Genomic DNA, 25,516 nt, shown 5'->3' on the forward strand with positions numbered 1-25,516 from the left:
GAGAATGTATGAATTTCTACAGTGTCTTAGCTGATCATTTCCTTAAATCTTACTGTGTATGTTGTATTAATCATTCTGGATATGTAACTTTTTAAATCAATAACTGTAGTGATCTTTGTTTTCAGGTAATATTTTCTATTTCAAAATACATTGTCATAATTCTTTTTATTTCTATGAAAATTACTAATATGTAAACTAATGTCTATTTGATTGTTGTGCTTTCCACTAAGATATTTAAATTCCCAACCAAAAAAGTTGCCACCTTTAGATGAAATTAGTTAAGATACTGATTTTAGAAAATCTATTGTAAGAGTTTCAGTCTTGCAGTCATTTCAGGTTATTTTAAATTACTTGTTTCTAACTTTTTTGAAGATATTCAAGGTGTTTATAGATCATTTTAAAATGATGATGGCTTTTTAAGGTACACATAAATCCTATTCTGCTAGAATTACCTTCATTATATTGTAAGAAAATCTCTGTCTAAGCTTCATTAGTTTCTCAGTATGTTACAAACAGTTGCCTTTTTTGTATAACTCTAGATTGCATGATGTGATGGACTGGTGAAGCTAAGTACACTAGTACTGCTTCAACTGGGATCTTTGAGTTTCTGTCTGCTAAATATGAAGTGATGTTTTTCTAATAATGCCCTCTGTTCTCATGGATAATTCTGTGTTAACCTCTGTAGCCTTTTTTTCTGACATGCAATAATTAGCACATTTTTATTTTGCACATTTATATTTGCATAAAAAGATTAGCTCTTCTAAGATCCTTTTTTTTAGAGGCAATTGATAACTCTAGATGCCCATTTTCTGTAAAACAAATGTTTCAAAATACAAATATTTTCTTATTTTATCAGTTGGACTTAGAATAAGGATGTGCATTACTTTTAATGCAGATGTGTGAAACCTTGGCTTTGAATTCTTAAATGTATTACACTTAAATTACCAATCAGACCTGAAATATAAAACACAGATATTAGCCACAATTAAAATATTTGCAAGTTAAGCTCTTATAAAGCTTGGAAGCTGTTCCCTCTGAAAGGATGGAGAGGAATGAAGCAAAATGAATACTGGTAACTAATCACACAACTTCTTGTAGAGAATTCTTGTGTTTTGTCAAACAAGGTACCTCTTAAATGTAATTTGCAAGAATTTAATATTTAGGAGCTGACCTGCAAAGCAGCAGGTTACCTTAAAAATTAGTTGTTGTTTTTCTTCTTTTACCACGATATATGTTGTTGTTGAATTCATATTTTGAAAACTGTCATTCATAGACTATCTTTATATGAAGCTGTATAGTGCTTACTGCTTTGTAAATGTGTTTATTTGGCACATTGCCTTTAAAGACAAGATACATGCATTTGCTCTGCATGGTACTTTAAAAGCTGGAGCACACATCGATTTTCCTCACTGACCTTTCTACGTACAACAGATACCATTCTTTAACAAGATGGTATAAATCCTGACAATACAAAGGCAGACTATAAACCAGTTTTTCTTGCTTCAAGAAACTGTCAGAATAGGATGTCACAAAATAATAGTCTCCTGTTGTTAGATAAATAGTATGGCAAAGGCTTTCATGCTAAGGTATTTCCTCTTTAATTGAGTGAATTTAATTCTCATGAAGATGGAGAAATAAAGCATTGGCTTTAGCCAGGCATTGTGAAAGCTTCCCTATGCAGCTCTGCTGATGCACCTTTCTTCTGAGCTGTAAGCCCCCTGCTATTTCCATCTTTGTTAGTCTGTTCTCAAGGGGGTCCATGGTGCCATATAGTACCAATTCATGTTTTGTTTTTGTGAGACCACCAAACTCAGTCTCACTTGGGATTTAAATTAGGATTTGAACTTTACTTGTAAACCTCCATATTTCCATTTGGCCATACAAACAAACAAGGCTTCAGGCTAAAATTGCATAAGCCTTCATTCAGAAACTTTATTCTCCCTCTCCCCAAATATGAGAATCATTCAGTTTTAGATTAATATAAAAAAATCCAGACCTCTAACTTAACATTTTAGGTCTAAAATACAGTTTATTTTTTGGCAGTGAATAGCATTTACTACATAATTGAAGAGTTAGTATAGAGTACACAACACCGTACTGTCCAGACTTCTAAACGTCTTGCAATCCTGCAACAATCCTCCATTTTTAATGAGCTATCAAAGGTTCTTTGCTCTTACCTCTGCAGGGGGAAACATTTTCTAGTTAGCATGTGTTTAATTGCAGTGTAGAGGCTTCGGCTGGAGCCAGGGCTCTGGGGTCCTGCGAGCCTGAGTCATCTGGCACGGGCCAGCCGTGGGTTTTTAATTGCAGTGTAGACATACCCACTGAGGCCAAAAAGTTGTATGGATAGCAGAAACGTCTAAAGTTTTGTAAGGAAAGCAGGGTCGATTTGATTTAAATCAAATTGATTAAAAAAGACTTGATTTAATCATGGATTTCTACATAAAAGTGCATTCTTGTTGGTTGTTATAACCTTAATACATATTCTTCACAACTCAGAGATAGATGTAGGTTTCATTTTTAGAAGGTACACACTATACGTTTTTAAAGTGATTTATTTCGAAAACTTTTCAGATTAGTTTTACAGTTATATCAGAAAATGAATGATTATTTGGTCATTTCTTTTACCAAAGGTAATTGAAGCAGATATTTTGAAGTGATTGAGAGATGAACTATCTCCAATTCAACAGGTTAAACATTAATATTTGGAGGATTTTCTTGCCATGCTATATTAGGAGGACAGCATCACCAGACAGACATTTTAATTGTTTTATTTAACTAAACCAACAATGTTATATATTCTGGATTTTTTTCTTCAACAGCAAACATATAATATTTTAACAAAACAAGTATATGATTTTTTGAATGTAGTTAAACATTCAAGTTCTTTAAAATCAGGTTTGTTTTTGTTAAAATTGTTTTTAACTAAAATAGTTAAATGAAATATTTTTTAAAAAAAATTAAACCGACTATGTCAGCCAGGTCAACATGAGAAACTTAAAACATTGGCTTCTGCAGCTAACTCCATCGTCTTCACCTTCATTTTCCTGTTTGTTCATAATCTTGAAAAGAAAAATAAGCTTTCCTGCTTTTTCAGGTCCCAAACAATTCCTCAATTTGGAACAAATTAGTCCAAAGGAAGAAAATATTCTTTCTACATCGGCAGAAGAAGCTACTGCTGTTAAAAATGAGATTATGACTTCAACAGTCTCTGAATCCAAGTGCTTATGTAACCTCCACCAGTTCACCGGTGTGACTTCCTTTAAAACATCATCAGCAAACATATATTTCTTGAATGGTTCTTATTCCCAAATTGGGACTCTTTTACAGCCTGTTGCCATTATAGGTTTTCCCTTCTAGTGAGAGAATGGTATGGTAGATCGCAAATCAATGAAGACTACACTCAGAAAGACCTCTAGACTTCTGGAATATGCTGCTCAAACAGTTTCACTTTTGTTTCTACTGCCTGTTCCTCCCTTCTCACATTTATCTCCAGACTTCTTCTCCTTGTCCAGATCTATTCCGCCCCCAACAATCTTCTATTCACAGAACTTTTTGAAACCTTTTACTTTTAGAGAGAGGTAAGGGATTGACTCTGTGTACACAAATTTGCAGAGGGACAATAGGGTTGAGGTCTGTTATTTCTCACCTCTATATATTATTCATTCATTTATTTTATTTAAAAACATTTTTGCTGTTAACAAGCATGTTATCTCTGGAGACACAAATCCACAGTTTGAGAACTGCAAAACTAAGCATCTCGGATGTCATCTTCTAGACTGAGCACTGAATCCCATTGGGTAGATAGAAAAGTTAACCTAAATAATCTATACAGAAGCCCCTGGAACCCCATAAAATTGGGCCCTAATCCATGAAATATTGGAACTCATTTACAAAACTTTTCTTAAACATTACATGAATATATTGTTTCATACTATAAAATTAGAATTTATAATCTCTATTCCATGATGAGATATCTTTGAGCTATAATGTATCTTTATTTTTAGATAGTTTTTTCCTCAAAAAGCATTTTATAAAAAAAAATCTGATTTAAATGTTAAAAAATCGATTTTTTTTTAAATAATTGATTTTTATCCACCCTAGAGGAAAGTAAACCTTTATGCTTCAGGACTTTAGCCAACCTCTAACAAATTGGGTTAGGAAGAGACTTTCTGTGTAGGGCATCTTGCACCTTTTTCTGAAGCAGTTGGTGTTAGCCACTGTTAGGCTACCTGACTAGTCTGATCATGTATGGTAATTCCTGTGTTCTTCAGGTGCTTTGCTTACAAGATGTTCTGAAACTCATAGAGCACTTTCTGCCCACATGCTCTTATCTATTGCAATATGTGGATTAAAAAAATTAATTTATAGCTACAAATAAGTAACACTATTCTCTTGTAAAGGAAATAAGTGTAGTCCTGTTTCAGTCTTAGATTTCGTTTTAGTCTCCAGATAAAATACTTTGTCCTCTTCTACACATTAGTATAATCCATATTAAATCTACACTTGCAATTTGAGAGGTGGAACAACAGGCCTAGCCAGAAACTGCTGCTCAGGCCCCAGTGAGGTTTACAAGTCCAATGCTCTAACCCTGAGCTATGTAACCAGGTCCCAGGTGCCCTCAGCATAGGCTGAAGGTTGATAATCATAGATTATTAGGGTTGGAAGGGACCTCAGGAGATCATCTAGTCCAACCCCCTGCTCAAAGCAGGACCAATCCCCAAATGGCCCCTTCAAGGATTGAACTTACAACCCTGGGTTTAGCAGGCCAATGCTCAAACCACTGAGCTATCCCTCCCCCAAATGCTTGGCTGCTGCAAGTCCCAGATACGAACCACTGAGAACAATTTGTTTTAAACATTTATGTATTTATAATTTTGTATATATTACATGACTTGTATGCGACATTGATTGACACCATTTCATATTATAGTGTCATAGCGAAATTATTTTTGGTCCATTGGAAGGCCGTCCTGATAACAGTTTTTCTTCCTCTTGGTCAAGAGTCACATACTCATTATTAGGTCTCCATTTTTCAACTTTGTTAACGATATAGCTATCTCTATGTATCCTGTATTTCCAGCATGTTGGTTTCTTTTGCATCCAAGTGTGCTGTGCATTTTACATGCAGGTATAAACTTGTATTCCCTGCTAAAGACAGCACAGTTCTCCCCATACAATATCCTACAATTAACTTGACCTCTAGTTAAAGACAAACATTCCTTTCCACACTTTCTAATCTTGGATAAAATTTTCTGAAGAGCCTAAGTGACTTAGGAGACTGAGACCCATTTTCAAAAGTAACTTAGCCCCTTAAGCTTCATTGAAAGTCCTTGGGGTTTAAGCTTCTTAAGTCACTTTGATGCTTTTGAAATTTTTACAATGTTCACATACAATGAAATCTGTACAAGAAACTGTTTAAGGCAGCCTTCTGCTTCTAAAGACAGCCTCTAAGTATCTCCACATTTTTGTACAGTTCTGCCTCACCTTTAATGGAAAATCATCTCAATGAAACAATCATTTGTTAGTCACTTACAGACATATTCCACTGCATTTAGAATGAATACGTTAAAGTTCCTAGAAAAATATCTACAGTGTTGGCAACCCCTTAAAGATTAGTATTGTATACACTAGCAACGAGAACAATACTCAAACCCAGCGTGTAATGCAGCAGCTGTTTCCAAAGTCTAATGAGTATGTTCTACAGCTTGAGACAGTAGAAATTGTTTCATGTTAAAATAAGTTTTGGAGCTCCAGTGTGCAAAGATTTCTTTGTTTTAAGATTAGCTGTGCATCCAGCAAGAGAAAAGAAAAATTCAGTGATTTAAGTTGACAGTAATATGTTCATTCTTTTCCTTTTCTCAGAATTGTGTCTGTTAAAATCATTTTGTGTTTAAATCTTTTAAACTAAGCAAGTTTCTTTACCGGTTGGTGCATAAATGTAAAGACAAAGATTTCTGATAATGAAAATATTATTGTGTTAATTTCACTCGCATGCTAAAATGTTCTGTTGAGGGGGAGATGGGAGGAAATGCCTATGCACCTGGAAACTGTAAAGTTCCATAAACTTTATAGAGAATTGCTTAAGGCTGTAATTAAGTCTTATTTTCCTTTCTAGGTTTGTTAAAGTTCTGCACTGTAGGGTTTTGTGGAATTGGTAGCCTAATTGATTTCATTCTCATTTCAATGCAGGTAAGTTGACACTTTCAAACTAGGATACAAATCAATTTTTTGTTTATTAAAAGTCTGATAAAGCCCAAAAAAGGGGCCAGTCTGTTTTTGGCTTCAAGAGAATTTTCTATCATACACATTAAAATCCAGGTACTGATTTCTCAGATTAACCAACCTCTGAAATGGTGACCAGTGGTGCTACAGAAGTCTGGATTATAGTTAGTATTTCTTTGTACAAACACAGCAAGTTACTGGAGACCAGGAGAAAGGAGGCAGTGACAATGCTGAATAGTAAACACTAAAAATGTCCCAGGTGGCTTGTAAAGCTTCTGCATTTACTTCCTAAACTTCAGGAATCCAACCACATGCTTGCTTTGCAGACCAGAATGTGTTGGATGTTGTGTACCATTTTAAAAGTTAAAACAAATGGATATATCCAGCACTTCTGTTCACAAAACAGTATGTGGTAAGCATAGATCTCCACAGTCATGGTCTGGCTTCCCTGCTCCATTTTCATTTCTGCTTTACTTCTTCTGGTTAGTGCTCTCCATGTTCCCCAGAGTGGAAAGGGAAATACTGTAGTAACCGGTGTTCTATAAACATCAGAAACACACCTCCCCCCTCAATCAAAAGGTGAGCTTAGGAGCAGTTTGGTCAGTATTTCTAACACAAGAGGTATTATAGAAGAGTGAGAAAGAAGAAGGCATAACACATGGGGTTTGTGTTTTGCACTGTGGTGCACGTGCATGTGATGTCCAATTTCTATATTTAATATTTTGAAATAAATAAAATTCAATTGCAAGTTTACATATGACCAGCTGCTGCACCTACCCCATGACTTCAGGGACTGCAGGGTTGAGAGGGAGAAAGTTGATGTTTCTATTTTACCTATATTCGCAACAAGATGACATACATTAATTGAGAGGGGTCTTTTTAGGATTCCTGAAGGTTAAGGCCTTCAACTGGGGGTGATCTCTTGTGGCCTCACAAAGCTGCCGGAGTTTCTCTAGCCCAGAATGGGTCTATTTAGAAGAATTTGTTGGGGGGGGGTTGATTTCCAACTATCTTTTTTAAATCAGTCACATCCAGAATAATTAAACACACGGTTTTTTTGTTCAATTTTGCTTTTCGTGCGGTTGGTAGTTTTACCTCAGTATGTGCTTTTTCTCATGAACACTTTCTTGAGGCAAATCATCAGTGTCACAATGATGGAATCATGTACATTGGGGAGGAAGGTGACCAAGAATGCAGTTAACTCTTGATCCTGGCCAAAGAGAATATTGTAACTTCTCTCTCCTGTGCTAAAATATACAGAATGTATTGTCAGTCATAAACTTTCATTGCATCTTAATAGGAAGGCACAAATCCTCACACCATCATACAATCTGTTTTGTAAGGCCACAATAGGCTAAAATAACTTACCTTTATTTGATAGAATATTTATTCCAGTTGATCATAGACCTTTACATACACTTATTTCCCACACTATTTAATTTATCTCGTCTCCTTCAACCCAAAACAATTCCTACTCCTCCATGGGATAGCCATGTTTTTTCTTTGGATCATCATCTCAAACATTGTGTATGGACTAATGGGAGAAGAAAGAACAGTTTGTCTGTGGTTCATGCTACTGTATTTGTAAAGAAAATTTAGAATAAACTTGCATAGTCTTTTCTAATACAGATCTGCAAAGATAAAACCTGCAATGCTGAAGTTATTACCTTAGTAGTTATTGCTAAACTAATTGGACTGAACTAAAGCCCAACTGACCATTTGCTGTTTAACTTCATCACTGTAGCCACAAAGGCACATATGCATTCTATGTCATTTGCATGGTCTTCTGTGTTAAAAATTCTAAATCAGATGGTTGTATATGTACATTAAACCACTGTTCTTTAGCTGCCATGTTTGTATGACATTATGCTTTGTACAAGATTTATCATAGTCCTATAAAGGGGGTGAACATAGGGGTACAGACTGTCACAACCATACAAGGCATACTTTGTACAAAGATTATTACTGTGGTGTGTAGGGTGTGAATATAGGGGTGCATTCAGTCACAGACATACTAGGGGATGAACCTAGTGTTTCTTCCCCAGTGCTAGTCCGAGCAAAACATGAAGCATGTGTTGCTTATTAGTGTCACCTAGTTGTAAATATTCAGTATGGGGTTTTGGCATGTGGTGCTTCTGCTCAGAAGCAGTTTTTACTTGCCTTTCTCCTTCTTCCCTCAGAACCCCCTCATAATTAGCTGTATGCACAGAGACACCATCAACTTTCCTGAAGAAGGTTAAATTCCTGTGTTTCTGAAGGAGATAAAGTCAATACCTGCTGGTCCATCAAGAAGGCATTAAAGGAGGATTGACGGGAGCTTGGTTTAGTTCTGCCATCTGAGCTGATTTTTGTGGTGCAGAGAGAGTGGGGGGAAGCTTTGTAACATGTTAAGGGGAAAATGGTGTTGTCTCATTGGCCTGCTTCTCAAAGTCAGTTGAGACGTCTCTCAACCTGTAACAACCACCATTCTGTAAGGGATTGCTCAAGAAAGCACCAATTGGCAAGGGTGAATAGCTTGATACATAATTTTGTCACAGAGTACAAGTTGAATTTTAATTAATTGACTCTGAGGCATTCAAGCACCATCAAAATATTCTAAAAATCTGGAAGACAAAAATAATCAAATCAGACACAACGATGTTCCCACAAAGCAGAGAAACCTTCATCAACAAAAGGGATCAGTTGTCCATTGGTGCAAAGAATGAAGGATGGAGGGAGAGAAGGAGAGCCAAAAAGGTCAAGAATAAAGCAACTGAAGTAACTGGGCTTTACTCTGAAAACAGCCAGCAAAAGATTGACATTCTAGGGCCTATTCTGTCTTTATTCAGGTTCTTATGCCACGTCCATCTTCATGGAATTCAAATGTCCTCAATTATGCAGAGGTGAAGCAATTTGCCTAAGATTACATGGTGGGAGAGCTAGCAAAAGAACCCATTGTTTCGTGACTCCCAGCCCTCTGTTCTATTCAGTAGACCATGCTGCCTCCCTATGGGCTATTTTTTCACTTCTGGACATTACAATTTTAAGGGAAGAAGATTCTGGGTTCATTCTCCTCCTTCCTTCTGATACTGTTCGTGTTTCCGAAATCAACGCCCATTAGCTACAACTTGCAGCCTTAGCACAAGAGAAGGCCAGGAATGGAAAAAAATGCAATTCATAATTTAAAACATGCAGGTGTTTTATAAAATAATATTTGTTACGTTAGGGTTTTTCAGGTTTTTTAAACTATATGTGCTCTAAAACTTTACCAGTAGCCTTGCCTCCTATTAGAGATAGGAACAGTTGAGGACAGTTCTTAACACACACACACCCCCCCCACACACACACACTTTTCTCTTCTTCATTTCCTTGGGCCCTCTACCTCCATTTATCAATTGCAGAAAAATCCCAGAGAAGCTCTTCTTTGGCCCCATTCCTTACCAGTTTCACATTCCCAAAATAGCTGCCATCATCTCAGTTTCTTTCTCCCATCTATCCTTCCTTATTACAGAAATGGAGACATTTTCTGGGGCTCATCCATCTGTCAGCAAGATATTCTAAAAGGCAGCGTGCTGTGGCTCAAATCCTGATTGATTCAGTCTAAGGCCAGAGTCTAGCAGCTCATTCACCACTGTAATTTGGTTGATTAGAAGCCCTAGGGAAGTCTTGGTTCAAAGAGAGTACTCACTAAAATGGTTAAACTGCAGCACAACTTCAAAAATGAATCCAGTTTATATTTTGTAAATTGAGCATGATTAATTTTGTGATGGACAAATTAACAATAATTGAGATATTAGCACAAAAAGTGTGTACATTTTAATTAATATTGGAAAATCTCTTGTTTTCTTTTTTCTAGATCGTTGGACCTTCCGATGGTTCTAGTTACATTATAGATTACTATGGAGCAAGGCTTACCAGGCTGAGTATTACCAATGAGACATTCAGAAAAACACAGATGTATCCTTAAGTCTGGCAGGAAGTGTCATGTACACACACAGGTGCATTTTGATTGATTTGATTCAGTAGTCCACTGAAATTCCTGATAACTGATTTATATTAATGACACTTTATTAGAATTATGTAACTGCTATTAAATGTTGTGTATTGAAAAAAGCTGGTAAAGATATTAGAGAAATGTCATCAAGCGCAAGACTTCACATCAGAAGTGTTCATTTTCAAAGTCTCTTCTGTGTGACTGCTCCATTTCTGTGAACACGTAGCTCATGACTTCTAGGCTGTGCTACTTGTGAGTTATGCAGATATTCATAATTTTCACTGCCAATATTTTATCTTTCAATGTGAGTTAGTAACAGGCAAAGCTTCTGGGGAGAAATTTTGGCACTGTTGAAGTCAGGGGGAGTTTTGAAATTGATTTCAGGAGGCATAGGATATCATCCTGTGCCTAAAACCTGTGTCACTGTTTCCAGGATTGTAAGGTCTCTGTAACAGTTATGAAATGGACATGTTTATTTTTTTGAAAAGTCAGAAAAAAGACTTAAGAGCCTGATTTTAAAAAGATTGGTCCAAAATCTGAGAGGATTTATATCCTTTGCAATCCTATTAATTTAAAGGGGGTTTCCATGAAGGTAAAGAACAAATTTCAGTGAGGTTGCCTGATTTGGCTCACAGTTTAATAATGATAATCAGCAGCTGGAGAGGGGATAGAAAAATGTAATGCCATAAATAGAACACCCTTATTCAACAGGCACAGTAGACATTATGCATCAAAGTTAGAATAGAATCTGTTTATTTTGCCTGTATTATACCTTCAGTCTAAAAAAACAAACAAAAACAAAACCCAAACTTGTTGACTTTCATGGTCAGATATCAACTTTATTACTGTTTTAACCATCACCTGTGCGCCATCTTTTTCAAAACAGTTCTTACCAAACATACGTACCTATGTTTTAAAGAAACAGAATGTCAGAAGTACAATTTTTTTATACTAGTTAAATAGAAGATGTAATAAAATATAGGTATGTGGATTTATCCCTCTAACCTACACAATAAAGTCCTTAGTGCTCTTCTTTTATTTGGTCCTTGTTGACAAAGGCATCTTGTATTTTAATTAAACATATATCCTGGGCATCTCACAAAATGCTTTGTTACCAAACTTCCGTGTGACATCCAAGATTTACCAAAAATAGGTCATGAAAGATACAGTGAGAAGCTTCAGTGTTGATGTTTGATAGTCAATATCTTCATACTGTGCAAATTAAACATTCCCTTAGACCATTTAGTATATTTGAAACAAACTTATTACAGAAAAACTGTTTTAATTTGGACCAGAAATCTACATTACATTGTCTTTACCATAATCTATCTCATAACATTTCTGGATTTTTTATTTATATACAACTTTCAAAACTATTTTAATATTTTCTCATCAATGTTTTCTTAAGCAATGTATGAATTTTCCAAAGACCACTATTTCATATAAAATTTGTGTCATTTCAGCTATTCAGTTTCCTTTTAACCTAAATTAAGGATAAGTACACCTCTACCTCGATATAATGCTGTCCTTGGGAGCCAAAAAATCTTACCACGTTATAGGTGAAACCGTGTTATATTGAACTTGCTTTGATCCACCGGAGTGCACATCCCCGCCCCCCTGGAGCACTGCTTTACCGCGGTATATCCAAATTCGTGTTATATTGGGTGGCATTATATTGAGGTAGCGGTGTATAAAAAAAACACCATGCATAAACATAACCTCACTTTTAAGCAATCAAGGTGCTATCAGTATATGCCACATGTAAGAAAAGTAAAGCATGTATGAATTGGGCTTAAAATTATTTATATTGAGTACATTTAAGAAAGGTACAGTTCAAGAACACAGTTATTTAGCATGTCCAGACTACTTGCAGTGTTCCATTTTATTGTCTTTTAAATGATGCTGAGGCTGATTTCTGTGTGAAAACTTAAAGTGGATGAAAATTTGACATGTTGGCAAGTCCATCACTTTATATACAATCTTTGTACGTGTCTTTGTTACACCACTCCCAAGAACAGAAAGTTTAGCAGGGAAGTATCATCTGTCAGTACAGAGGATACTCGGCAAAAACAGGTACTATTTTAGGTCTGTCCACCTTGAAAGTATTTTCATCCTTTATTCCCCCTCATATAACTGCAACAAAACATGGAGTGATTGTTTCTGTCCTTTTCATACTGCTCAGGATTGTACAATTGTGCCACCCATTTCATATTCCCTCTCCTCTACTTAAGAGCCTGTGTATGGTGGTGATGTTACACCCAAGGATGACTAGACAGAAAGGCCTTCAAAGTTCTGGCCAACTTTAATTTCTCTCTTCTCTTCAGATTATTTTCCTCTGACACTTCTTCTTTACTAACTGTGTCCCTGTCCTTCACATCCCTCCTCAAAACATACTGCTTCTATGCAGCCTTTCAGCAGTTGACATTGTCACCGTGCCTCAGTGGGTTACAGCTGAGAATACCAGATTCAAGACAAACTGCTGAGAAATGGGGCAGACCCACCCCAAACTGGTCTTCTTCCATAAGATATACAGGTCTGTCTTGTCTTACACGGGGGTTCCGTTCTGCGGTTAGCACGTAAAGGGAAAACCGCGTATAGTCAAAATTACATTGAGTTCAATGGCGGGTGGAATCGCCCACGCTACAGGTACAGTATTAAAATTGTTATTTTTTGTTTGTTTGTTTTTGCCGACCGCGTAAAGCTGAAATCGTGCATGTTAAATGCGCATAAGATGAGACAGATCTGTACCAAGCCAGTAACAAAAGTAAACTTCTAGTTAACAAGAAGTTCGAAATGCAATCTCCTTAGGTATCCCAGCCTTTGTTTTCCACCCAGACACAAGACTTAATGATGAGTGGTTATTTAATTTAATAAATTTAATTTAATCAAACAAATGGTTCTTCCAGTCCCAAGAGATCAGCCACATAACCAGGTCAATATAAAACTCAGATCTTACCCAATAATCACACTGTTGCCAATCCTTTAGTATCTAATATCTAAAAGCTTATTTATAAGAGAAAAGAAAGATGAGAGCATTAAAATGGTAAAAGGAATATAAGAATAGCCATATACAGTCAGACTAAAAGTCCATCTAGCCCAATATCCTGTCGTCCAGCAGTGACCAATGCTAGGTACTTCAGAGGGAATGAACGGAACAGTTAATCATCAAGTGATCCATCCTGTTGCCCATTCTCAGCTTCTGGCAAACAGAGGCTAGAGACACTGTCCCTGCCCATCCTGGCTAATACCCATTGATGGACCAATCCCCCATGAATTTATCTAGTTCTTTTTTGAACGCTATTATAGTCTTGGCCTTCACAACATTCTCTGGCAGAGTTCCACAGATTGACTGTGCATTGTGTGAAGAAATACTTCCTTTTGTTTGTTTTAAACCTGCTGCCTATTAATTTCATTTGGTGACCCCTAGTTCTTATGTTATAAGGAGTAAATAACACTTTCTTATTTATTTACTTTCTCCACACCAATCATGATTTTATAGACCTCTATCATATCCCCCCTTAGTAGTCTCTTTTCCAAGTTTAAAGTCCCAGTCTTATTAATCTCTCCTCATATGGAAGTTGTTCCCTACCCCAAATCATTTTTGTTGCCCTGTAATTTTCCCCATTCCAATATAGTTTTTAAAGATGGGGCAACCACATCTGCCCGCAGTATTCAAGATGTGGGTGTACCGTGGATTTATATAGAGTCAATGTATTTTCTGTCTTATTATCAAATACATACAAGCATTGCAGAGTTTTTGTATCAGGTTTAAAGCAATGATGGAATAAACCACTGGCTTGTAAAGTCTCTGGTAACTTCCAAAAGATTGGAAGCTCCTCAGTCCATTAATTGGAATGCTCCTTTTAGTGTAAGTCCATAGTCCAGAGTTTACAGCAGGAAAGAGGCAAAATGGACATGCTTCCAGGGTTTTTTATACCTTCTCCCATGTGACGGGAACGTCCCTCTCATTCTTGTCCCAAAGAGAGCCCTCAGTGCAGTTTGTGGAAAAGTACAGGCACAAGATGAAGTCCAGAGTCAAATGAGCTAGTCACATGCCCTTCCATGCTTCAATGAGTCATAGAAGCAGCCACTACCCGTATTCTGGCTAAAACGTCCACAGGAAGGCCCACCAGGCATGGATAAGCTGCTTCCATGGCCCATTGTGCTCATTCACGGGCCATCAACTTGAATGGTCCATTCACTATGTAATGGCTAGACTGGATGTAAACTACCTGGTGGGTGTTACCCGTGGAGCAATCACATTTGAAATACTGGTACATAGTCAATATTCATAACTTCAGATACAAAGATGATACACACATACAAACAAGGTAATCAGATTTGATAGGTTGTAACTTTTCCATTGATACCTTAATATGATATACTTCGTATAAGATATGTTGCAATTGTATAGCAGTGGTAGCAACAATGATATACATGTCATATTTTAATCATACAATGTCACAGACATCACAAGAGTTACATACCTCCTCCAGCTTTTGCCAACACATCATTTTGTGCTTGAACTATCTTGTGCGGCTCAACACATGCATCCTCATGTGATTAGACTTCAGCTGTGTGGTCAATACTAATAACTGGAGAGGCTTATCTGAGCAGGCACATGATAATGACAGGATCACTAAAGAAGTAATGAGGTCTGCATTTTCGTGCTGTAAGAGTCAGACACTGAATGTTTACCATAAGGACTGTAAAAACATCTTTGCAACATGTAAATCCAGACCACTGAATTCATGACAAGTTGTCTGCAGTAGTAGGCACCTAAGTGTTTATCATGATTTTCTGAATTGCTGAATGCCGTGGAATCCTCCCATAAGTCAAGCTGCTCATCCTATTGTTTCTCTAGTTTTGAGTGATCTCACTGTTTCAGAACAAGCCTCTCAAAGGATTGGAGCTCTTCCCTCAATAGTTGGTTGCCTCTCTCTGTAGATATGTAATCATATATCTAGATAGTTATTTTCCTGCCCCAACTCAACCACCAACACCACAGTATCTGACTGCTTCACAGATATGCATGAACTTATCCTCTCAGCAGCCCTGTGAGGTGAAATATTACTGCTGTTTTACAGATGGGGAACTTACGGGCAGAAAGCAACTACTTTGCTGAAGGTGTGGCAGAGCTAGGAATTGAACCCATATGACCTGAATGCCAGTCAGACCATGTAGTCTCCATAAACATTGTCATTATTTCTTTCTCTTTATCTTAAGGTTTTCTATCTACAGCATGCATCACTGCAGTATTGAAGCATAGTGTAGTACCTAGTCAAAGAAATCACTTTGGGGCACGTTGCATTGATTTGTACAGCGGGAAGGAAATTCGAGAAGGTGGATGTATATAAAATATATACATTTTAAATTTGTATATAAAAATAGGGAATACATTGTGCTGTAGTTGTGTGGTTTTGTGTGTGAGTAGGACATGGCTGCATTAGTTGTGCACATCAACCTGTATACCTCATCATAATATGCACATACCATGTTTTCCAGGAAAACTGTTTTAAAAGCATTTTAAAGAGCAAACTCTCTGACTGCTATTGGACTGCAATGATTTAAATGGCAGGGGAAATAGCTAATGTCTCCTGATGCTGTTTTGTTGACTCTGCTGCTTTTTGCTCTCTCCACTTACTACACAGAGATATCAGTTCTCTGCTTTGACTTCTGTACCCGATAAAACCTTAGAATGCTAGGTTTTATTGTTTCCAAAGGTGTATTGTTGTAGCCTGCCAGTAAAACTGTTCAGAGCTGTAGGAAGATCTTTGTGTTTGAAATGTTTTCCAAAAAAATCTGATAGAACATCTGTTGTAACCCCATCAACTATTGTTTCCTTTGTTCCTCAAGAGTATATTGGGTTATATTTGCTTACCCAGCTCTGTGTATTCAGTGTTCTCACATGTTCCATCTTTTCATGTTTTTTTAGCTTCATTTAGCCCATTTCTGGATCCACTGCCCTTCCTGTTGTTTCTGCTGCAATTTCTATCACTATTCTATACACAAAACGATGTTGGGAACATTACAGTTGTGTGCTTAAACACTCAACTGGGGAAATGTCAAAGATAAGGTTGCACAGGCAACCATACATTTCTGCTGTCTTATAGGCATATATTGTGACTGTAATTAATTACATGATTCAATTATATTTCTCTACTATGCTATAATACAGTTCTTTAACCTTAGATATATGTGTACAGTCTGGTAACTTTGAGCTCTTAAGTATCAGAGGGGTAGCCGTGTTAGTCTGGATCTGTAAAAGCAGCAAAGAGCCTTGGGGCACCTTATAGACTAACAGACATTTTGGAGCATGAGCTTTTGTGGGTGAAGACGACGAAGTGTATTCATGCTCAAGCTCCAAAATGTCTGTTAGTCTTTGAGTTCTTGCACTCTCTTCTTTGTTGCAAAGGTCCGTCATATATTTATATGCACCTGTGGACTTAGGCTTTTTACACAAGTTCTTTTCTCTCACTAAGGGCATGTATCTTAACCATCAGTCATGTACCAGATATATTCTTTTCAGCCAGCATTTGCAGGAGGCAGTTAACCACAAAAGTAACATAGGCCCCATTCCATTAAAGTGCTTAATTTTAAGCATCTGCTTTAGTGTTTTGTTAGATCAGGTTTTAATCAGGAACTGCTGCTGTTCTCCTTGCCCCCACCCCAAAGCCAGTCTTTGTTACACTGTGATGCTTTCTAGTCCTACCAAACTCTAAGGCCACATCTACACTACGCATTTTTAAATGAGAAAGCTGTGCCGTACAGCCGTGCCACTAAAAGGCGTGCAGTGTAGCCGCTGTTTGTTGGCAGGAGAGAGCTCTCTCACCAACAAAAAACTTCCACTCACAACGAGTAGTGGTAGCTTTGTCAGCCGGAGAGCTGACGCACCGGTGCTTTCTGTTGGCAAAACTTTTGTCGTGGGGAGGGGGTTCATTCCCCGATCAACAAAAGTTTTGTCATTCAGGTTCCAGTGTAGACAAAGCCTAAGTCAAAGTTGCTGTATTTCTTTGTGATTTTCTCCAAAATGTTTAACCAGATATTAGAAGACCAAAACGATCCATAATATTTCAAGCATGGTTGTATCAGTATTTTTTCCACTTTAAAGCATATTTCCATCTATGTGCTACGTAACACCCTATTCATTCACGCGTCAGCTGCCAAAAATACCAGTCTCTTGTGGATCTTGTTCCACAATTTCTGAAGGACTTTGGAGAAGTTTGACTTCTTCAGAACTATATTAATTAGTATTTAGAGATGACCTGGCACCCAGTCAGAGTCCTTTACATGAATGAAGTCAGGAGAACTGGGCTGGATTGATGCAGCAGTGTATTATTGCCTAGGCCAACAAGGCCTAGGCCTAGGGTGGCAAATTTATAATAGCAGCATTTTTGTAATCGCCGTGATTCTACCAATCATAGCGCGTATTGAAACCACCAATGACAGCGCAACGCCATTTAGTAAACAAACTCACGAGAATCCTAAACATTAATAATATGACCGAAAGGAAGAAATTAATCATTTTTAGTTTTGGATCCATGTGCGGTCCCGCGCTATAAGCGAAATCGCGCTATACAGACACGCATTCAAGCGAGGGTCCGCAGTACTTGTAATTTTATTTATAATAAAACTTGTAAATGTTCAATTATTTTAATGATATTTAGATTCATTTTAGTTCAAACGAATTTGTAAAAAAAACTAAAACAAGTTCATATGGAGCCGGGGGCGGCAATTATTTCAGGGCCTTGGAGTGGCAAAATCATTAATCCGCCACTGGATAGATGAGTTCAACAAGCCTGGCTGCAGGTTCTAGACCTGAAGAATAAGGTAGAGCAGAAGCTTGAGAGCATGATTTTTCTTTTTGCCTCCTGCTTCCTGTAGGTGGAACCAAACCCCATAGCTGAATTCCTAGGTCTGCTGAAGCTGCTCTTTGGTACGCAGGCAAAGATTTAGCACTCGTGTTCTTTCTCGCAAAACAGAGATTAACAGGAGTGTGAATGTGAGGTGAATTTGTGCCAGAACAGGATGCTGTTACCATTGTGTTGTCTCTGTGGACCTCAGGCTGTAACAAAGGAAAGGAAATGGAAAGATAAAAACAAATGCATTCTAAACCTGTTTACACAGTGTGAAAGGAAAACCTGGTTCCACAAATTCTATGAACAAGAAATTAAAATATATTGCACAGCATCTCTCCATCTTAACAGAAAAAAATAGCATACTCCCAACTTCTTCTAGGATTTTTTATCTTTAGCCTCTGAGCCTACTTAGATCTTGGACATGCCCAGGCTCTGTTTTGATAGTTCTGCCTCCGTAGGTTTGAACGGTCTGTTCTCAAGTTTGTATCTGCAGTCTGTGAGAAAAGTAGCTAGCAGCCTTTGCAGATGCATATGACACAGTGGGTCTGTAGCTGGTATAAGAATTATAAAGATCAGTTTCCATTACTGTAATTACTGTATAAATCCTCTCTTTAAGAGGATTATAACAGGCCTGTTTTTTAACCTTGCCTTGAGCTGAAACTTGGACCCAGTTTTGACGTGTGGCACACTAAGTTCTTTTTCTGTCTCCTCTTCTCTGCAACAGCTTAAGTTGGTCATTTTTTTCTTGGACTCTGTTCTGAGTTTAGAAAGCTTACATTGGTGGTTGCACTCTGTCACTGTACCTGGTCCTGACCCAAAGGCAAGACCAAGTGGGGTCCACATTTTAGTTAAATCTGGAAAGCACCATTTCCCCCTTTGGAAGCTGTAACTTTTTTTCACTTACCCACCTGTGCTCCAAAACAGGTGTGTAAGAAGGCTGTGAGGTGCAAGATTCCCAATCTTTTTTGGTCATTTGGATCAGTGTAATATAAAGAAAGCTCTCAGCCGAATCAGTAGTGTATCCCTTTCAGTTGTACAGGATTGCATGAAACGGGGGTTTGAAGCAGCCCCAGCGCCCTGGCAGGGTAGAGTGCACACATCTAAAAAGGAGGTTGGCCGTGATGTGCTATTACTGAAACATGTAGGTTGGGGCACCACTGCTTTAAAAAGCCCTGGCATGCTTAGGATAGTTGTATGCCAGGTGGCAGCTGTAACTTGTATTTATCAGACGTATTATTTTAACAAGTACCAAAACACACAATGTTCATTTTGCTGTTCAGATTCACTGTGCTTTGGACATATTTTATGGTAAATATCTTGTACCAAAAATTGTTGGGAATGAAATGGTTACTATTTTCTGTTCTCTTTAGAGACCTCTTTCAAACCCCTTGCATTTACTGAGAGGAAGACGTACGGAAAACATGTGATGGGAAGCCACTGTCTGCTAAGGAGCTGACTGATACCAGCGTCTGTGTGACTGACTGTCCCTGCATAGTCTGAAGAGAGCAGGACTACCCCACTGTATGGATTGCATAGACAATAGCAGAAGCCGGGGAAAGGAGGAATCTTTATCTTTCAGGGCTGTCATTTCATGATCTCATCCACTGTAGCCCTACCAAGAGGAAGATGTGCACCACTTTTCAGTTATTTTGTTAAATAAGCATGAGCAATGAACATCATGCTAACAGACACAATTCCTGGTATCTCATACAGTATCTTGAATTTAAAAGCGTGTGCTAGTGTAAGTGTGTATCTGGGAGGTATGGGGGCTGGGATGAAAAGTGACTGACTTGACATTCGCTGTCTTTCTCCCAGCTCCTTTGCAAAAGTAGGAACAGAATCAGAATAAAAAATGTTTGTTTTACAGCTGTACCAAGTTACAGCACACTCTCCCTCCTCCTTCCCACTTGCATCAAGTACATCCTGTACTTTTGGCAACATGTTGACTGGATATTTAAAAGCTGTGAACTGTTCTGAAAGTTTCACATACAGGGTTATGAGCCATGTGTGTTTGATCAAAATTCAATTACTGCACTGTACCATGCTTGGAAACCTATCATCCCAGGTTATGAAGTATGACGAAATAGGCTAATCTAATTGGTTCAGTATGGGAGCAGTATCAACCAAGCTTGTTATGATAAATAGCTTCCTGTGTTAAAGGTTCTCTAGAGCTTAAGTATCTTGGCTCACCTCCTCCCAGAAAATAAGAATATTGTTCCCTGAGAACAGTTACATCACTGCCCCTCTTCTACAATCACAATTAAGGGGTAAAATTTTTCATTTTGCTACTCCTTGAAAAGATAAACAATGGATGAGTATCTGCCCCATTTCTCACTTCCCCACTTCTACCTCTTCTCCCCTCACTGCCCCCTCCCCTCCCAGCCAAGGCTAGATCATCTTGTACTCACCCTGGTTGTTGGATCTGTTTTACTACTGTTTGAGACAATCCCAAAGAGAACGTTAAACTTGCTGTGGGCTGGAGTTTGGGGGTTGTACGGTTTTGTATTTGGGGGAGTAGAATTAAATGGTGAATCATATTAATATTTCCAAGCATCCAATAAAACTGCCTTGTCACAATGAATTGTATATCTATGGAAATGTTGCTATCCACTTGGAATTTTTATTTTAGTAGTAGTTTAAGTCCATTGTGCAAGTGCTGACATAAGAGTTGAGATGGGCTAGTGTTCTAAGCCGGGATTTGTGATTGCTAAATGTGTCCCTGAGACAATGAGCTCAGTCCCATGAGAAGGCACTAGCTCCATGGTTTTAGCAGACCCGTCTTCGGCAATAACTGATTGTCTGTGGTCCTGATGTCAGAGTAATAGACTGCGGCAAGGGATAGAACATGGAAAAATGGATCTTTATGCTCCCTGGCCACATGTGTGTTATCATGCGTCAAGTGACGATTTGAGTGAGGTTACAACTACTCATACTCTCAAATCCCTTTAGGACAAAATGATTTTGTGGTTGCTATTTTAGCTTAGGCAGAATACGGTCTGGATCTTTTTAAACACTTTTAATATTAGTGGAACTACTCCCACGAGTAAAGTTATTCACATGCATAAGTGTTGGTAGGATCAGACCCTATGTGACTGAGTCTTGGTGTTTTCCCCAAGAGTGCTTAAAACCTGATTAAGTCTGTATGGTGATTAATGTCCACTTACCACCTCTCTCATACCTCACTGCAATTTGGTTTTAAGCCTTGATCTCATTTTAGTTCACCATTTAAATATCCTGCTTAACTTTTTGCTTACAAATGTACATAATGCTGAAGTCTGTATTTCCAGCGTATGAGATCTACTGTACATAATGGCATTTCATTATAAAAAGCAACAACTTTAGTCACCACAAGATCAACTGATGACTAAGTCCAGCAATACAAAATTGCCTCGTTATCTCTAGCCTGCTTCTTGCTTGCTTATATATACCTGCCCCTGGAAATTTCCACTACATGCATCCGACGAAGTGGGTATTCACCCACGAAAGCTTATGCTCCAAAATGTATGTTAGTCTATAAGGTGCCACAAGACTCTTTGCTGCTTTCACAGATCCAGACTAACACAGCTACCCCTCTGATACAATACAAAATTGGGGAGTGCAGAATTCACCACAACAGACAAATATCCATGTCCACATAAGATGATAAATATGCCTTTCCTATGCTCCTTAGCACTTTGAAACCCAGATTTGATCAATTCTTTATTTTACGGTGTTTGTTTTCATTTTTTCTTTAAAAATGCAATTAGTCTAACAACTGAGAGTCAATGCAATTCTCCCCAAATATCTCAGATGAGAGTAATCCATTTTATCTTCATAAAGTTCCCACAAGAAGTGCTCACAGAGACAGTAGCTTTAACTTCAAAAATAGAATGTGACCGTAGGCACTTATGCTAATCTCTTTTTTGGCAAATCAGCTTTTTTGTATTGGATCTCGCTTGATTGAATAGCACTGGAGCTGCCAGAGTAAATGCTATTATCAGTGTACAGTAATTAAGGAAATAGTCCTTGTCACTCTAACACTGTCCAGGCTGTGTCTACTGTAACAAAGTTAATGGTAAAGAAATCTCTTTAAAGAGTAAGCTACTGGAGTGTGGTTACTTTTGACATGCGGTGAAACTATGCAGTGTTGAATTATAGGTTATGAGAAAATGTATAAAATAGGCCAATTGAAACCTAAATGCATGCTGCTGAACTCTAATACGTTATTACACAACAAATTAAACAGTTAACCTACTGACTCAGAGCCAGTTGATTGACTCTGAATCCCCATCCCAAAAAAAGAGAGATTCTTCTGTCATTCAAAAACCTCAAGACCTTTGCAGCACAGGGAAAAGCCTATGTAAATGGCGAACCATGCAGCATAGCAACAGAATCAATACATCTGGGCCCTTTCTAACCAACTTGGGGAGTGAATTTAAGTATAGAGGACTCACTCCAATTAACAGCTTGCCCCCAAATTCCCTCCCACTTAAAACTGCAGACTATTAGTCTGTGCTTCAGCTGATCACACTTGTGATCGGACATGGATAGGGGCAGAGTTCCTAAGTAGTGAAGACAAACCATTTAGGACCTCCTAAATTAAAACCAGCAGCTTCAGTTGCACATATAAATAAAACTATGGCACAATAGTGTCATTCTCATTGTGAGAAATGCCACTTAGTAAATGGGTAAACTCCATTCTGCACTACCTGAAGTTTCCAAGTGATCAGGAAAGCTCATTGCAGTAAGATACTGTGGAGGTGACAAAGGCATTAATAACTATGACAAGGTGTGCATTTGTGAAGAAAGATTATGGATTATGATCTCTTGCCAGGTTGAATTACGTGCAGAAAATACGAGGTTTAAGCGGGTTATACGGTAACCAGGCAAAGTGTTAATATTAATCAAGAACTGTGGTGGAAAACATTGTCCAGGGTATAAATACCTGCATTGCAAAAAAAAAAAAAACACACGAGTCTGTAGAGTAGAGTAGTTATACAAATTGATATAATGGGAAAGGAGAACAAGTCATAACTATGCACCAGAGTCCAAAGGATGGCTGCTAATGCAGTACACCAGTACCTGTAAGAAGCAGTAGAGTAGCCAAAGCTCATGTATGTCTTTTCTTTTTCTCAACCTCATATCTGTGTAATGGGTGTGTGGTAATACATTTTTCATGTTATTAAAAAATGTGACAGCTTTATGTTTGGCTACATTATCATCTGGAATTTTAACATTCTCCATAGTGCTCCATTTTAATGCATTGACATTCTGAAGGCAGGGCATCATAGGTAATAATTGGAGATATACCAATCTCCTAGAACTGGAAGGGACCTTGAAAGGTCATTGAGTCCAGCCCCCTGCCTTCACTAGCAGGACCAATTTTTGCCCCAGATCCCTAAGTGGTCTCCTCAAGGATTAAATTCACAACCCTGGGTTTAACAGGCCAATGCTCAAACCACTGAGCTATCCCTCCCCCCAACCGCTCCATTAAATATTTGACACAATGAAGCATCTTCTAAGTAAAGTAACTGAGCCATCCAGTGTAGTTTAGGTGGTACTTTTAAAAAACAAAATTGGCAGAAGTGTTTTGTGTGTATTCAGCGCTCGTTTTGTTTGTCTCTGACTAGAAATAGATTTAGGCCCCAATCCAGCAAAGCACATGCTAAAGTTAAGCACATACTTTAGTGACTTCATTGACTTCAATAGACTACTACACTTAAGTGCTTTGCTGGATCACGGCCTGGGTTCTGTTGTATGCAGGTCACTGATGTTCTATGCGTTGTTCCAAAGGCTTTTTTTTAAAATGGGCCTATCTTGACATTTAGAACTGCATATTTGAATCGCAAGAGGAGGATGCTGGTCAGAATTCAAAAAATTATAGCACACGCAGTGAGTTTTTTAATTCAGGCCTGCCAAATGCAAAGGCAGATGCTTTCTCATTCTCTAGCTCCTGGGTACACATTCTACTTTGCTGTTTCAAGGACAAAGGAAATGCTTATCCAATTAGAAGAGGCATGAGATAGTGACATAACAGCTTTTTCCTTAAATAAAAAAAGTTGGAAAAAGAATTTTGACACTAAGTCATTAAGTGCTATTAAAATAATGAATACACCATAAATCTAAGCATATGCATAGGTCATATTACAAGTTGTGCTGCTTTTGTCACTAAAGTTGCGATGAGACTACACGATTCCTGCTCTACACAAGTAACTTGTCCAAATTGCATTTTAAAGGCCTCACTTTAAAAATGAGATATATATAAAAATGTAAGCCAATTAAATGTGAAGCCAGACCCTGCTATATTTGTAAATTTGATATCTTTATAAAGTTTACCTTGGATGATGATAAATGTGATATCTTTATCAGAACTGCTTTGATTCCCCTACAGACTGAGTGATAATAGAGACAAGCAAGATTCTTTCTTTTCTGACTAGTTCTGTGGAGAGTATCAGCAAGAAGAAATAGTTTTCCCAAAATATTTCTGGTTTTATATCATATTTGGGTCCTGGCTTTATGGTCTATGAATTTCAAATCTGAGATGTAGGCACCTTGGAACCACAGGCTCAAATCAGAGTCTTAGAAAAGTAAAGCTAGAAGGGACTTCAAGATGTTATGTAGTCCATCCCCCCTTGCTAAGGCATGATTAAATATTCCTTGAACCATCCCTGACAGATGTTTGTCTAACTTGATCTTAAAAGCCTCTAGTGGTTGGGATTCCACAACCTCTCTTGGTAACCTGTTCCAGTACTTAACTATCCTGAAAGATTTTCCTAATATCTAACCTAAATCTCCCTTGCTGCAGATTAGAATATCAGGGTTGGAAGGGACCTCAGGAGGTCATCTAGTCCAACCCCCTTCTTGAAGCAGGACCAATCCCCAAACAGATTTTTTGCCCACAATCCCTAGATGGCCTACCTCAAGGATTGAACGTGCAACCCTGTGTTTAGTAGACTAATGCTCAAGCCATTGAGCTCTCTCTCTCTCCCCCACAGAGGATGATGGCTTGTTGTCCTACTTGTCATCCATGAGTTCTTGAAGATAATCACTAATGGTTCCATGGTTGCTTCAAGTTCTTTAAGTGCCCTGCTGAACTGAATACTTCTAACTTATCTAAATATTTTCTAGCCTGTTTTTTCCTATTCTGGCTTGTGTTCCTTCCCCCTTGTTAATATTAATTGTGTTATGCATCCAGTCACAATTAAATCTTTGAATCAAGACAAGCAAAATAGGTATTAAATACCTCCACTTTCTTTGTGTCATGTGTTACTACCTCTTCTTCCCTGCTAAGGAGCAGACTTACGCTTTCCTTAGGGGTCTTTTAGCTGAGCCTGTTAAGAAAAAATCTCCTCTCTCTGTGGACAATAAAGGTTCTGTGGCTGTTTGTTTATTAGAAAAGGATAGTTCTTCCCCTTGGTTGTGCTGTGTAAGTTCAATGCCACAATTATGAATGAGGCTTCAAAAAATCAGGAGATTGGCT

At 38.0% G+C, this 25,516-nt stretch overlaps 1 protein-coding gene across 1 annotated transcript in view; it reads left to right on the forward strand.

Annotated features, from left to right (window-relative positions):
- TM2D1 (TM2 domain containing 1) overlaps positions 1-23,239 on the forward strand; it is a 34,352-nt gene extending 11,113 nt beyond the window's left edge. The window contains exons 5-7 of the mRNA XM_039484594.1: positions 6,119-6,192; positions 10,061-10,202; positions 19,428-23,239. Of these exons, the coding sequence (XP_039340528.1) occupies positions 6,119-6,192; positions 10,061-10,171 (185 nt within the window). The 3' untranslated portion in view covers positions 10,172-10,202; positions 19,428-23,239. The remainder of the gene's footprint in view (positions 1-6,118; positions 6,193-10,060; positions 10,203-19,427) is intronic.
- Positions 23,240-25,516: the final 2,277 nt, after the last annotated feature.

This window comes from Mauremys reevesii, linkage group 8, assembly GCF_016161935.1.
Source record: "Mauremys reevesii isolate NIE-2019 linkage group 8, ASM1616193v1, whole genome shotgun sequence".
In the NCBI taxonomy this organism is placed as follows: Eukaryota; Metazoa; Chordata; order Testudines; family Geoemydidae; genus Mauremys; species Mauremys reevesii.